Raw genomic sequence first — 14,541 nt, 5'->3', positions numbered from 1 at the left:
TTCGTCTTATCGCATTGTTACTGATTAGTACACATGTGGTAAGCAAAAGGCCGCAACACAAACTTTGACATCAGCAATGCATCTAGAGGAGAGGTCAAACTTCATCACTGTATTATTCTCTGTTTGTCCATTCCCTGGGCTAACACTGACTGCTGTCCATTCCCTGGGCTAACACTGACTGCTGTCCATTCCCTGGGACTAACACTGACTGCTGTCCATTCCCCGGACTAACACTGACTGCTGTCCATTCCCTGGGACTAACACTGACTGCTGTCCATTCCCCGGGCTAACACTGACTGCTGTCCATTCCCCGGACTAACACTGACTGCTGTCCATTCCCTGGGACTAACACTGACTGCTGTCCATTCCCTGGGACTAACACTGACTGCTGTCCATTCCCCGGACTAACACTGACTGCTGTCCATTCCCCGGTCTAACACTGACTGCTGTCCATTCCCTGGACTAACACTGACTGCTGTCCATTCCCCGGACTAACACTGACTGCTGTCCATTCCCTGGACTAACACTGACTGCTGTCCATTCCCCGGACTAACACTGACTGCTGTCCATTCCCCGGACTAACACTGACTGCTGTCCATTCCCCGGACTAACACTGACTGCTGTCCATTCCCCGGACTAACACTGACTGCTGTCCATTCCCCGGACTAACACTGACTGCTGTCCATTCCCTGGACTAACACTGACTGCTGTCCATTCCCCGGACTAACACTGACTGCTGTCCATTCCCTGGACTAACACTGACTGCTGTCCATTCCCCGGACTAACACTGACTGCTGTCCATTCCCCGGACTAACACTGACTGCTGTCCATTCCCTGGACTAACACTGACTGCTGTCCATTCCCCGGACTAACACTGACTGCTGTCCATTCCCCGGACTAACACTGACTGCTGTCCATTCCCTGGACTAACACTGACTGCTGTCCATTCCCTGGGCTAACACTGACTGCTGTCCATTCCCTGGGACTAACACTGACTGCTGTCCATTCCCTGGACTAACACTGACTGCTGTCCATTCCCTGGGCTAACACTGACTGCTGTCCATTCCCCGGACTAACACTAACTGCTGTCCATTCCCTGGGACTAACACTGACTGCTGTCCATTCCCTGGGACTAACACTGACTGCTGTCCATTCCCCGGACTAACACTAACTGCTGTCCATTCCCTGGGCTAACACTGACTGCTGTCCATTCCCTGGGACTAACACTGACTGCTGTCCATTCCCTGGGACTAACACTGACTGCTGTCCATTCCCCGGACTAACACTGACTGCTGTCCATTCCCTGGGACTAACACTGACTGCTGTCCATTCCCTGGACTAACACTGACTGCTGTCCATTCCCCGGACTAACACTGACTGCTGTCCATTCCCTGGACTAACACTGACTGCTGTCCATTCCCCGGACTAACACTGACTGCTGTCCATTCCCTGGGACTAACACTGACTGCTGTCCATTCCCCGGACTAACACTGACTGCTGTCCATTCCCCGGACTAACACTGACTGCTGTCCATTCCCCGGGACTAACTCTGACTGCTGTCCATTCCCTGGGACTAACACTGACTGCTGTCCATTCCCTGGGCTAACACTGACTGCTGTCCATTCCCTGGGCTAACACTGACTGCTGTCCATTCCCTGGGCTAACACTGACTGCTGTCCATTCCCTGGGACTAACACTGACTGCTGTCCATTCCCCGGGCTAACACTGACTGCTGTCCATTCCCTGGGACTAACACTGACTGCTGTCCATTCCCTGGGCTAACACTGACTGCTGTTCGTACCGGTTTGTCTCTGCTCTCAGTTGACTGAGCTGTGTAATGAGAGGGCAGGAGTTATGCTGGGAATCGTGAGATACTGAGCGACTCAGTGTGCTGACACCCGAGGTTCCCGCCCCGTCCATCTGCAGCTCCAAAGCCTCTGGTTCCCGCATGTCGGAATCACTCCCGCTCCACTTCCCCAGAATATTGTCCGTGCCTTGCTCGTCTGCCTCCTGATCGAAGGAGCCCTGCATCTTCGGTTCTGAAAGAGAAGATCGGAGTAAGACTCTGTGACAAGTAACTTTCTCACCGGCCCCTCCTTCAACTTGCTCCCCCACTCCCTCTCAAGGTGCTGACTCACCATTGGCAGACCAATGGCTGCCAATTGCCCACAAGTATCTTTGTTCAAATAGCCGTCCCTTGTGCCTACTTAAGACAGCAAACATCAAGGGGCCAATTCTCCCAGCATGCCACGCTGCTGTAGCAGTGGGCCAGGAAACCCAAATGGAGGCCGTGTAGGGGAAATTGTGATGGCGTTGGTGGTGATCTTTCAGCAATCACTGGAGGCAGGGAGGGTCCCCGAGGACTGGAAAGTAGCTAATGTAACGCCGCTGTTTGAAAAGGTAGGGAGGCAGCAGACGGGAAATTATAGGCCAGTTAACCCAACTTCAATCATTTTAGAGTCCATTATTAAAGACGAGATTGCAGAGTATTTGGAAGCGCATGATAAAATAGGACTGAGTCAGCACGGCTTCATTAAGGGGAGGTCATGTCTGACAAATCTGTTAGAGTTCTTTGAGGAGGTACCAAGGAAGTTAGATAAAAGAGAACCAGTGGACACGATTTATTTAGATTTCCAGAAGGCCTTTGACAAGATGCTGCATAGGAGACTGTTAAATAAGTTAAGTGCCCCTGGTGTTAAGGGTAAGATCCTGGCATAGATAGAGGATTGGCTGACTGGCAGAAGGCCAAGAATGGGTATAAAGGGGTCTTTTTCAGGATGGCAGCCGGTGACTAGTGGTGTGCCTCAGGGGTCAGTGCTGGGACCACAACTCTTCACAATATACATGAATGATTTGGAAGAAAGAACTGAAGGATCTGTTACTAAGTTTGCAGGTGATACAAAGATACGTAGAGGGACAGGTGGTATTGAGGAAGCAGGGGGGGCTGCAGAAGAACTTGGACAGGTTAGGAGAGTGGGCAAAGGAGTGGCAGATGGAATACAATGTGGAAAGGTGTGAAATTATGCACTTTGAAAGGAGGAATGGAGGCATAGACTTTTTTCTAAATGGGAAAATGCTTAGGAAATCAGAAACACCAAGGGACTTGGGAATCCTTGTTCAAGGTTCTTTTAAGGTTTATGTGCAGGTTCAGTCGACAGTTAGGAAGGCAAATGCAATGTTAGCATTCATGTCGAGAAGACAAGAATACAAGAGCAGGGATGTACTTCTAAAGCTGTATAAGGCTCTGGCCAGACCTCATCTGGAGTACTGTGAGCAGTTTTGGACGCTATACCTAAGGAATGATGTGCTGGCCTTGCAAAGCGTCCAGAGTAAGTTCATAAGAATGATCCCTGGAATGAAGAGCTTGTCGTAGGAGGAATGGTTGAGGACTTTGGGTTTGTACTCGTTGGAGTTTAGAAGGATGAGGGGGGATCTTATTGAAACTTATAGGATACTGCGAGGCCTGGACAGAGTGGACAGGGTGTCTCCACTAACCAGAAAAACTAGAACCACAGGGCACAGCCTCAGACTAAAGTGACGATCCTTTAAAAAAAGAGATGAGGAGAATTTTTTTCAGCCAGAGAGTGGTGAACCTGTGGAACTCTTTGCCGCAGAAGGCTGTGGAGGCCAGATCATTGTCTTTAAGACAGAGATAGATAGGTTCTTGATTGATAAGGGGATCAGGGGTTATGGGAAAAAAGCAGGAGAATGGGGATGAGAAAAATATCAGCCATGACTGAATGGTGGAGCAGACTCGATGGGCCGAGTGGCCTAATTCTGCTCCTATGTCTTATGGTCTTACACTTTCCACTGAGCACCATGGTCTCTGGCCGTCAGATTTTGGGCATCATCAGCTCTGCACCAGAAATTGGAGTGGAACTCTTATAAACGATATCAATCACAATCTAAATGTAATTGCAGACCCAGGACTACCAACTAAGCCTTGGCTGTCATTGGAGAATTGAGAGGTAGGTTTTATTCTGATAGTGACCCCAGCCACTCCTCTAACGCAGATAAGCGGAAGGTAAATCAAACAAAGTCCGCAGCACAGTCTAATTTGTTGTTTAAGGACACATGGATTAATCAAGGAAAGTTGCTAAAAGGAGGTTGTGTCTCTCATTTAGTTGAAGTTTTCCGGGAGGCAGTAAGGGGAGTTGATGAGGGCAGCCTGCTTGATGTAATCTACGTGGAATTTTCGCAAGGATTTTGACAAGGTCCCACATTGCAAACCGACAGAACAAGTAAAAGCCGTGGGATCCAAAGGAAAAGGGGCAAACTCGATTCAAAATTGGTTCAACAGCTGATAAACAGTGATATTCAACGGGTATTTTTGTAACTGGAAAGCTATTCCTATTGGGTGTCGTGTATCGATATTACATCCTTTGCTTCTTGTAGCTCCTAATCAATGAACGAAGGGAGTGTTTAAAGAAATCTCAGGTTCTTAAAATGTATGTTCGTTCTCAGCTTAACTGTTGCTGGCTGGGCCAGAGTTTATTGCCCATCCCTAATTGCCCTTTGAGAAGGTGGTGGTGAGCTGTCTTCTTGAATCACAGTAAGAAGTCTCACAACACCAGGTTAAAGTCCAACAGGTTTATTTGATAGTAAACACCACAAGCTTTTGGAACGCTGTTCCTTCGTCAGGTGAGTAGCTGACAAAGGAACCTGATGAAGGAGCAGCATTCCGAAAGCTTGTGGCGTTTACTATTAAATAGACCTGTTGGACTTTAACCTGTTGAGTTGTGAGACTTCTTACTGTGTTTACCCCAGTCCAGCGCCGGCATCTCCACATCTTGCATCGCTGCAGTCCATGTGCTGTAGGTGCACCCACAGTGCTGTTAGGGAGGGAGTTCCTGGATTTTGACACAGTGACAGTTGGCTGTGAGGTTGACATTGAGATAGAAGGCTGTGGATGGCTGTACGTTATGAAGGGACTGGTCCAGTGGGCAGAGAAGGGACGAATGGAGTTGACCCCTGAGAAGTGTAAGGTATTTGGGGAGGAGCGCTCGAGTTGCAATAGAATACACACTTTAAGTTGGTAATTAAGCACAGGGGAAAGGCTAGAGAATTATTGCAGGAGGAGAGAAACCCATTTCCTCTGGAGCTCTAGGAGAGTCTGTGACTTTTACTGCCTTGGACTTGAACCGGTTTTAAGGTACAGGCCAGTTTCAGACTCATTCTTCCTAAATACTTATTAGGATTTACAAGGATAAACAGTGCAAAGGAATGGACTATAGTCATATTGTGAGGAGGATGGAGGAACCGGGTGACCTTGGATTGCATGCTCACAGCTCCCTGAAGCAGGGAGACGTAGTAGTGAAGAAGGGATACTTTCCTTTATTAGCCAAGGCATGGATTATAAGAGCAGAAGACAAATTACGCTTGTTCACACCAGCTCACAGCTGAGGTACTGTCTACGGTTCGGGTCACTGCATTGCAATAAGGATGTTCTCTTGGGTACAGACCAGATTGATAAAGATGTTGCCAGGAATGAGGAAAGGGCGGATATGCTGGGGTTATTTTCTTCAGATAGGGGAAGTCTAATTGAACTGTATAAAATATGTGGCCCGAACTAGAGTGGATAGGGAGTACCTGTTTCCCTTGTGAGGTCAGAAACTGTGCGGCATAGAATCCTTGGCCAAAGGATCTGACAAGAGTTTAATCTTTTTTACCACTCGGAACATGGTGAAATTTGAACTCTTTGTCTGAAAAGATATTGGAGGCAGAAACCTTCCTCGTATTAAAGAAAACATTTGATATACACTCGAGGTGCTGGAAACTAAAGGGCGAAAGGAGAAGAGCTGGGAGGTGGATTTGGGGCTGAGACAGACACAATGGGCAGAATGGCCTCCTTCTGAGCTGTGAATTTCTCTGATTCTAAGAGGTTTTGTACTTCTGTGGTTCACTATGTTGCAGTGAAGTTGGTAAAACTTAACAACACAGGGATTCGTTGTTTTAAATACCCATCGGAAGTCAATATGGGGATCTGATTGGGAGACTACAATCCAAACAAGAGAGTGCTCCGCTCTCCTGCTCACTGGGTGTTTTTTTTGAGGGGGGGGGGGGGGTCAGGATGCTCAAGGTTGTTTGTGGGTCGGGGTGGATGTGGCGGGGGGGTGGGGAGAGCTGATTAGCCTCCCCACACTGGGGCAGGGTAGTGAGAGACTCAGTTATACCTTGAAGTGTTGTGAGTGAGAGGAGACAGTTTGATGCAATGGAGGAGACAGCACTGTGTACCAATCCCCAGCCCTACCACGTACCTGGGATTAGAATGCTGAATGCTATCTGCATGGCCTTGCGAATGATGTTGTCCAAGCCAAACATCCAGTGTGGTTTAATCTGGTGATGTCGAAGCACTTTTATCACCTGGAAAGAATATTGCAATGAATCAGTAAAGCATCATGCGTGTGTGTGTGCGTGTGTATGTGTGTGTGTGTGTTCGTCCATGTGTGTCTGTTTGTGTCCGTGTGTATGCGTGTCCATGTGTGCCTGTGTCCGTGTCCATGTATGTCCAAGTGTGCGTGTCCGAGTGTGCATGTTCGAAAGTGCGTGCGCGCGTGCCCCTGTTGTGTGTGTGTCCATATGTATGTCCATGTCTGTGTGTGTCCGAGTGTGTGTGTGTGTCTGAGTGTCTATGTGTGTGTCCATATCCATGTTCATATGTAAATGTGTCTGTGCAGGTGGGTGTGTCTGTGTGTCCATCCAAGTGTGTGTGTGTGTGTCCGTGTCTGAGTGTGTGTCCATGTGCACGCGTGTGTGTGTTTGCACATGCGTGATCGTGTGCATGGCTGAATGTGCATGTGTCCAAGTGTGTGTGTGTGTGTGTGTGTGTGTGTGTGCCCGTATGTCCATGCCCGTGTGTGTCCGTTACGATTGTGTGACAGTATCTGTGTGTGTGTGTGTCTATGTGTGTGTCCGTGTATGTGTGTATGCGCGGATGCATGGATGTGCCAGTGTGTGTGCCTGTGTGTGTGCCCGTGTTTCCGTGTCTGTATGTGTATTTCCACATGTCCGTGTGTCCATTTGTGTGTGCATGTGTGTGAATGCATCCGTGCGTGCGTGCATGTGCATCCGTGTGTGTGTGTGGGTGCATGCGTGTCCGTGTGTATGTGTGTGCATGCATGTCCGTGTGCGCGCACGTAAACTGCAACATTCCCAGTTGTTCTGGTCTCACGGTGTCTCTCACTCACAGTGCCCCCGGTTATGTGCATCACCTCACTGGCTTTACACTTACCGCATCTTGAAAGTTGAAGATGATGACCTGGATTTCGTTGAGTACTCCCTTGTCGAAGTGTATCTCTGTCTGCAAGTTAGACAGGGCTTTGACAATCAGCTTGTGGTTTGGGGATCGAATGTACTCCTTCAGACAGGTGACCAGTTGCCTGATGTGTTCACGTGTTAACCTGGAGTCAGATTTCTATTTTGAAGTGAGGAAGGAATAAAATTGTGTGAACAACACATGAAACAGCTGGAAGCAGCTTCCTCACAGCGCGAGCAACACACTAAACCCAGACAGAAGGAGCTGACCAACATTTTACACCCAGACAGGAGTAAACCAACAGCCAAGTTTAAATTTATTTATTAGTTTCACAAGTAGGCTTACATTAACACTGCAATGAAGTTACTGTGAAAATCTCCGAGTCACCACACTCTGGCGCCTGTTCGGGTTACACTGAGGGAGAATTCAGCACCTAATCAGCACGTCTTTCGGACTGTGGGAGGAAGCTGGAGCTCGCGGAGGAAACCCATGCAGACATGGGGAGAATGTGCAAACCCCACAGTGACAGTGACCCAAGCCTAGAATCAAACCCAGGTCCCCTGGCACTGTGAAGCAGCAGTGCTAACCCACTGTGCTGTCCAACTCCTGTTACCCTGTTATTTACACAGCACTGGTTTTCATTCCTGTTTGGGAAGGGCTGAGGGAACAGTCACACTCTTCCTGCTCTGAGAGGAGCAGTGAAGCCTCACTTCACCACTACTCTGGATTTGCATTGCTCTAGCACCCTGGGATGTAACAAGTCGCACGGCAGCCAATGAGGTAGTCTTGTCGCACAGTCCCTGGTGTAAGCTCGGCAGCCGATTTGTACACAGCAATCCCCGCGCCCCCACTCAGCGATTAGATAAGTAACCAATTAATCTCCTTTGATAGGGTAGGCTGAGGGGCAAATATAGACCAGGACGACAGGCTTAACACCTGCTCCCCTTCCTCCAAACAGTGCCGTGGGATCTTCTACATTTACCCGAGACAGACGTCGCACTCTCGGCTTAACACTTCACTCAGAAGATTCCGTGTTCTTCATCTGTGGGCCTCACTGTCTGGGCCAGCATTTATTGCCCATCCCTAACTGCCCTCCACTTCAGGGGGCATTTCAGAGTCAACCATATTGCTCTGGATCTGGAGTCGTATACAGACCAGACCGGGTGAGGATCCTAGGCTTCAGGATACTTGTGAACCAGGCAAACAATTTAAGGTCACCATTAGACTTCGTAATTCCAGATTTTAAAAAAATGAAATTCGAGATTCACTATCTGCTGGAGTGGGATTTGAACCCAGGTCCCCAGAGTCTCTGGATTACTAATTCAGTAACAACACCGTCATGCCACCACCTTCCCTAAAGGATGGACAGGACTGGAGGATCAGGAGTGGCAGCTGGCATGATTCGCTGCCCCTTGGGTGTTGCAGTTCACTCACACTCTGGTGACCAGGAGCTTGTATTTGTTGGAATGTTGTGCCTGGCAGCTTCACAGAGCCAAACAAACACGGGAGTTTAAATCCTCGGATTCTCCTGGTCGCAAAGGAGGTACACGCATGTGGGAAACATCAGACAGGAACAGAGCAGTTGCTTCAAACCAGCCTGACCCCCAATACTCATAGCGCTCTCTGAATCAGGTAAAGTTAGACAAGGATAAGAAAGGAGATAGAGAGAGAAGGATTATGAATCACGAACAAGGGGCTGGAGATGGCCATTCGGCCCCCTCGGGGCCTGCTCCACCATTTAGGTCAGACCAATCTGATTGATATCACCTCAACTCTACATCCCACTGTTCCCAGATAGCCTATCAACACCCACCACCACCGCCCCCCCATGCACTCATCACATGACGCACCCACCACCCTGACCCACCCACACACCCGGCTTACCAAGAATCTACTTGGCAGAAGGTTGAGTTCTTCTGCCAAGACTCAACCTTTCAGGAAGAGAACTCAGAGACTCACAGCCCTATGCCGCAGCGGGATTCGAACTGGGGCCTTCACTAGGCCATCGCCTGCCCTCTCCCGCTCAAATATGATTGCTAAACATTCACCAAATAATGGACAAAGTGATGAATCTAGGTTTATTGAAGTTTAGAATCATAGAACCCTACAGTGCAGAAAGAGGCTCTTCGGCCCATCGAGTCTGTATCGAACATAATCCCACCCAGGTCCTACCCCCATATCTCTACATATTATACCCACTAATCTTTCTAACCTACACACCCCTGGACACTAAGGGGCAATTTCTTAGCGTAGCCAATCAACCTAACCCGCACATCTTTGGACTGTGGGGGGAAACCGGAGCACTCGCAGGAAACCCACGCAGACACGAGGAGAATGTGCAATCCCCACACAGACAGTGACCCGAGCCGGGATTCGAACCCAGGTCACTGGAGCCGTGAAGCAGCAGTGCTAACCACCGTGCTACCGTGCTGCACTGTCCCCGCACCGCACCTTGAAATGTGTCATTCCCGGCAGCTGCTAGAAACCTGAAATTAAAATAGAAAATGCTGGAGATGGGTGGCCAGCAGCACGGTGGCACAGTGGTTAGCACTGCTGCCTCACAGCGCCAGGGGCCCGGGTTCGATTCCGGCCTTGGGTTAGCGTCTGCACGGAGTTTGCACATTCTCCCCGTGTCTGCATGGGTTTCCTCCCACAGTTCAGGTTAGGTGGATTGGCCATGTTAAATGGGTCCTAGTGCCAGGGGGATTAGCAGGGTAAATATGAGGGGTTATGGGGATAGGGCCCGGGGTGGGATTGGGGTCGGCGTGGACTCGATGGGCCTCATTCTGCACGGTGGGGATTCTATGGAATACTCAGCAGCATCGCGGAGAAACGGAATTAACATTTCAGGGCAATGACTTTTCGGCGGATCACCTCAGGCCAATCCGTGTGTACAATCAATCAATCAATCAATCAGGAATGAAGTGTTGCGTACCTGTATCTGAGCTTCCAGAATGTTCTGGACCACGGTGTCGCAGTCCTCCGTCAGGATTTTGAAGAGTATAGCCCTGCGCTCGCTGTCCTTCTGCAATAGGAAGAGTCCCGCGTTTTCTTCCGGGGAGGAGGGAGTGCTGAAATCATCTACTTGTTCCTCAACTACGCTGAGAGAAGAAAGGAAGGCAGGGAAACAGATTAAAACACCGAGCCAGCTCACCCTGAACCGGGAGAGAGCGGTGAGGGTGAGGGTTGGAGAGGAGAGCTTACCTCAGAAACTCGGATTTCGGGGAGCTGCTTTTGACGAGCAGAGCAGGGATGGAACGGCTGCGACTCAGGAAGGGCACGTTGTGTTTAAAATCCAAGGGATGGCGACTCTCACGCCCGTCCTTACGGTGATCCGACACAGGGACCGACAGACTGTGGTAAAATTCAACTGGATAGGAAAAAAAAAGAGAGAAAAGAATCTAATCTCGGGCAGGAATTAAAGGACTGTTCTGCAGCAAGAGATTAAAGATTACACACTGAGGTTGCAACGTGCCTGAAGATTGGCAGAATGTCAGGAGTGTGGCGAGTTGAGAGAGAGGGGATCAGAATTTAGTACATGACGCCTTTCATCTCATATCCCATGTACTTCCCAGCCAATGATAACCTTCAGAATGATTAGTATCAAAGTGTAATCACTGTTTTATTGTAGACTATTTCAACAATCCATTTGTACACAGCAAGCTCCCACAAACAGCAATGAATTGAATTATTATTTGTCACACATGTTCTCTGATCAGAACCTTCCACACACCTGACGAAGGAACACTGTTTCCGAAAGCTTGTGGGTTTACTATCAAATAAATTGGTTGGACTTTAACCTGGTGTTGAGAGACTTTTTACATGTATTGGGATACAGTGGAAGTATCGTTTCTTGAGGACTATACAGACAAAAACATACTGTTCATTGAGTACATAGGAGAGGAGGATAGGGTGCAGAATGTAGTGCTGCAGTTACAGATAGGGTGAAAAGAAAGATCAACTTAAAATGTGGTAGATCCATTCAAAAGTCTGACGGCAGCAGGGAAGAAACTGTTCTCGAGTCGGTTGGCTTCAGACTTTTGCATCTTTTTCCCGATGGAAGAAGGCGGAAGAGAGCATGTCCTTGATCGTGCTGGCTGCTTTTCCAAGACAGCGGGAAATGTAGACAGAGTCAATGGATGGGAGGCTGGTTTGAGTGATGGACTGGACTTCATTCATGACCCTTGCAGTCTTGGTCACAGCAATGAGATGATGCCAAGATGAACAGTTTCTGGGTGTTAGTCAATGAATAGAGGATGGTTAGAGCACTGGAGCTCGACAGTGTTTCCTTCAGATAATACCATAGGATCTTTGACACTGACCTGAACCAGGAGGTGGGCTTTAGTTTCTCCTCTCAGAACAGCACTCCTCAGCACTGCAGCGTCAGCCTAGATTTTATGCTCATCTGTCTGAAATGGGGCTTGAAGACATGGGGCCTGAATTTTCAGGATGGTGAGTGCTCAGCGGAGGGGAATGTATCCCCCATGCCCCACTCCCTGCCCTAGATCCAGGGTGGTGAACCATTTGTTTCCCAACACAGCCATCCGTTGCTCCCCAGCCTAAAGATTCCAAGTGGATGGGAGGAGGCCATTGAGTGATCACTTCAGGGTTTTAATTGGGGCAAGGGTGAGCTTCCAAGGCCCTGTCCAGCCCACCATAAAATGGTATCTGGGTCGGGGTAGGCGGGTTCCTGGAGGGAATGCTATCTGTGCAATGGGCTGAATAGCCTCCTTCTGCATTGTAGGGATTCTATGGTTCTATTACGTGGTGGCATCATCAGAAACATTTGGGAGATTTTCCCTCTCTTCCATCCTGGACCGTAAGCGACTGACGCTTCTCCAAGAAAGCTCCACTAACTGGTTAATTAACCCACTGTGTGGCAAGCTGTTCATTCTTTTACCTTTGCTGTTAAAGTGAACACTCGGTACCACTGCAGCTATCAGCAACTCACAAGGAATCAGTGAGAAGACTTGTGTTGATATAGCGCCTTTCACATCCTCAGCTCGTCCCAAATGCTTCACCGTAAACAAAGTACTTCTGAAGCGTAGTTGCTGGTGTCATGAGGGGAGTGTGACAGGGAATCTGTGTACAATCTCCAATATACAGGCTCAAGGAAATGACTGGATAACTGTTCTTTAGCTATTGGCTGAATGATAAATATCAGCCAGGACACCAGTGAGTCATCATTTTGTCTTCTTATCCATCCACCTGAGAAAGCAGATGGGGCTTCGGGTTAATGTCTTAACTTCAAGGCAATGCAGCACTCCCTCAGTGTAGCCTAGATTGTGTGTTCAGCTCACCGAACAGCAGAGGGGAGAGTCTTGTAGTGTAACTTTGTGTGTGTGTGTAAATTAAAACTCTCCCTCGTGTGTTTTAAGACTTAATCACTTACATCAATAGCCAGAATCTTCCTAGCCCACCTGCCACAGGAATCAGGGTAGGCGAGGGATGGAGCATTGGAAGACCTGGCCTTCACGACACACGACAGCGCAGAGTCGCTGAGCAGAGACTGATAGCCAAGTTCCGCACACATGAGGACGGCCTCATCCGGGATCTTGGGGTCATGTCACACTATCTGTAACCCCCATGACTTGCCTGGGCTTGCAAAATCTCACTAACTGTCCTGTCCGGAGACAATACACATCTCTTTGTGTGATGGACTGGACTTCATTCATGACCCTTTGTAGTTCCTTGCGGTCTTGGTCACAGCAATGAGATGATGGGATTTTACGGTTTGGGGATGAGCAAGGCTGTAAGATTTCATCCTACATCTCCAACACGTGTAGAGGCTTCTACCTTGTCACAGGTACACTGTGTTGGGGTAAGTGTGTGGTTTCAATGGGCAGCGGAACAGATTTCCCAGCTTAAAGACTGACTGGGGACTGTGACCTTTCCTACTTTGGCCGAGGTGGGTTTGTTAACTGAGGAGGGTACAGGCCTGGACCTGTGAGGGTGCATCCAACAACAGGGCACAGAACCTTGCTCTACCTCCAGACACTGGCCATGACAGAGGGGGTAGTGTTCCATCACACTCCCGACTTGTGCTTTGTAGTTCGTGGAAAGCATCTGGGGAGCCAGGAAGTGAGTTACTCGCCACAGTATTCCTAGCTTGAGGCTTAAGAATGGGCAGTACAGGAAGTTAAAAATGACAGGACAGACGGTGTGTAGAGCTGAACCATACTTACAGTGAAATCTCCTTCATCCACACCTCTGAGTAATGGCAATGAACAGCACAGTATCCTTGTCACTTTCTCTAACTTCCCATTTTGTTCCATTCTAACTCCATTCTGCCCTCATTTTGTCCTCCTCCCTTTCCCGGCCAGTCCCATTTCTTTGATTTAATTTGATTCCACTCTGTTATATTTCTATTCAGATCCACTCCCCTGCACCCAGCACCACTCAATCCCTGCTACTTCCTTTCTTCCATTTCTCTATATTTCCTCTCCAGCTTATTCCCAAATAGCTTCATTCTTGGTTTCCCATTCCAGTTCAGTCCCACTGCCTCACCTCAGTTCCATTCTGGTCAATTCCTGTTGCACACATTGTTTCATTCACTTTGCTTCTTTTTCCCATTAAATCCAATTTCCAGCTATCCCAGTCATCCCTATTTCTCTGTTTACAATTCCAATCGTAGTTATGATGTGGAGATGCCAGCGTTCGACTGGGGTAAACACAGTAAGAAGTCTCACAACACCAGTTTAAGTCCAACAGGTTTATTTGGTAGCAAACGCCACTAGCTTTTGGGCCTCTGACCCTTCGTCAGGTGAGTGGAGAGTTCTGATCTCAAACAGGGAGATGTAAAGACACACACTCAGTTTACAGAATACTGATTAGAATGTGAGTTTTTACTGCTAATCAAGTCTTAAAGGTGAGTGGAGATAGCAATAAGCATAGGTTAAAGAGATGTGTATTGTCTCCAGACAGGACAGTAAGTGAGATTTTACAAGGCCAGACAAGACATGGGGGTTACAGATAGTGTGACATGAACCCAAGATCCCGGTTGAGGCCGTCCTCATGTGTGTGGAACTTGGCTATCAGTCTCTGCTCAGTGACTCTGCGCTGTCGTGTATTGTGAAGGCTGCCTTGGAAAATGTTTACCCGAAGATCAGAGGCCGAATGCCCGTGACCGCTGAAGTGTTCCCCAACTGCTCAACAATCACCAGACAAGACTGTTCTCTTCTTGTTGCTGAGCACTTCAGCGGTCATGGGCATTCAGCCTCTGACCTTCGGGTAAACGTTCTTCAAGGCGGCCTTCACAACACACGACAGCGCAGAGTCACTGAGCA

At 48.6% G+C, this 14,541-nt stretch overlaps 1 protein-coding gene across 1 annotated transcript in view; it reads right to left on the bottom strand.

Annotated features, from left to right (window-relative positions):
- The window catches only part of LOC145357706 (mitogen-activated protein kinase kinase kinase 5-like), a 168,043-nt gene that overhangs the window by 20,372 nt on the left and 133,130 nt on the right, over positions 1 to 14,541 (bottom strand). Inside the window, 5 exon segments of the mRNA XM_080211133.1 lie at positions 1,802 to 2,039; positions 6,258 to 6,363; positions 7,232 to 7,414; positions 10,191 to 10,356; positions 10,460 to 10,625. Of these exon segments, the coding sequence (XP_080067259.1) occupies positions 1,802 to 2,039; positions 6,258 to 6,363; positions 7,232 to 7,414; positions 10,191 to 10,356; positions 10,460 to 10,625 (859 nt within the window).

This window comes from Carcharhinus amblyrhynchos, chromosome 24 (assembly GCF_965287045.1).
Source record: "Carcharhinus amblyrhynchos chromosome 24, sCarAmb.v2.hapA, whole genome shotgun sequence".
Classification (NCBI taxonomy): Eukaryota; Metazoa; Chordata; class Chondrichthyes; order Carcharhiniformes; family Carcharhinidae; genus Carcharhinus; species Carcharhinus amblyrhynchos.
This window is presented reverse-complemented; position numbering and strand designations above follow the sequence as displayed.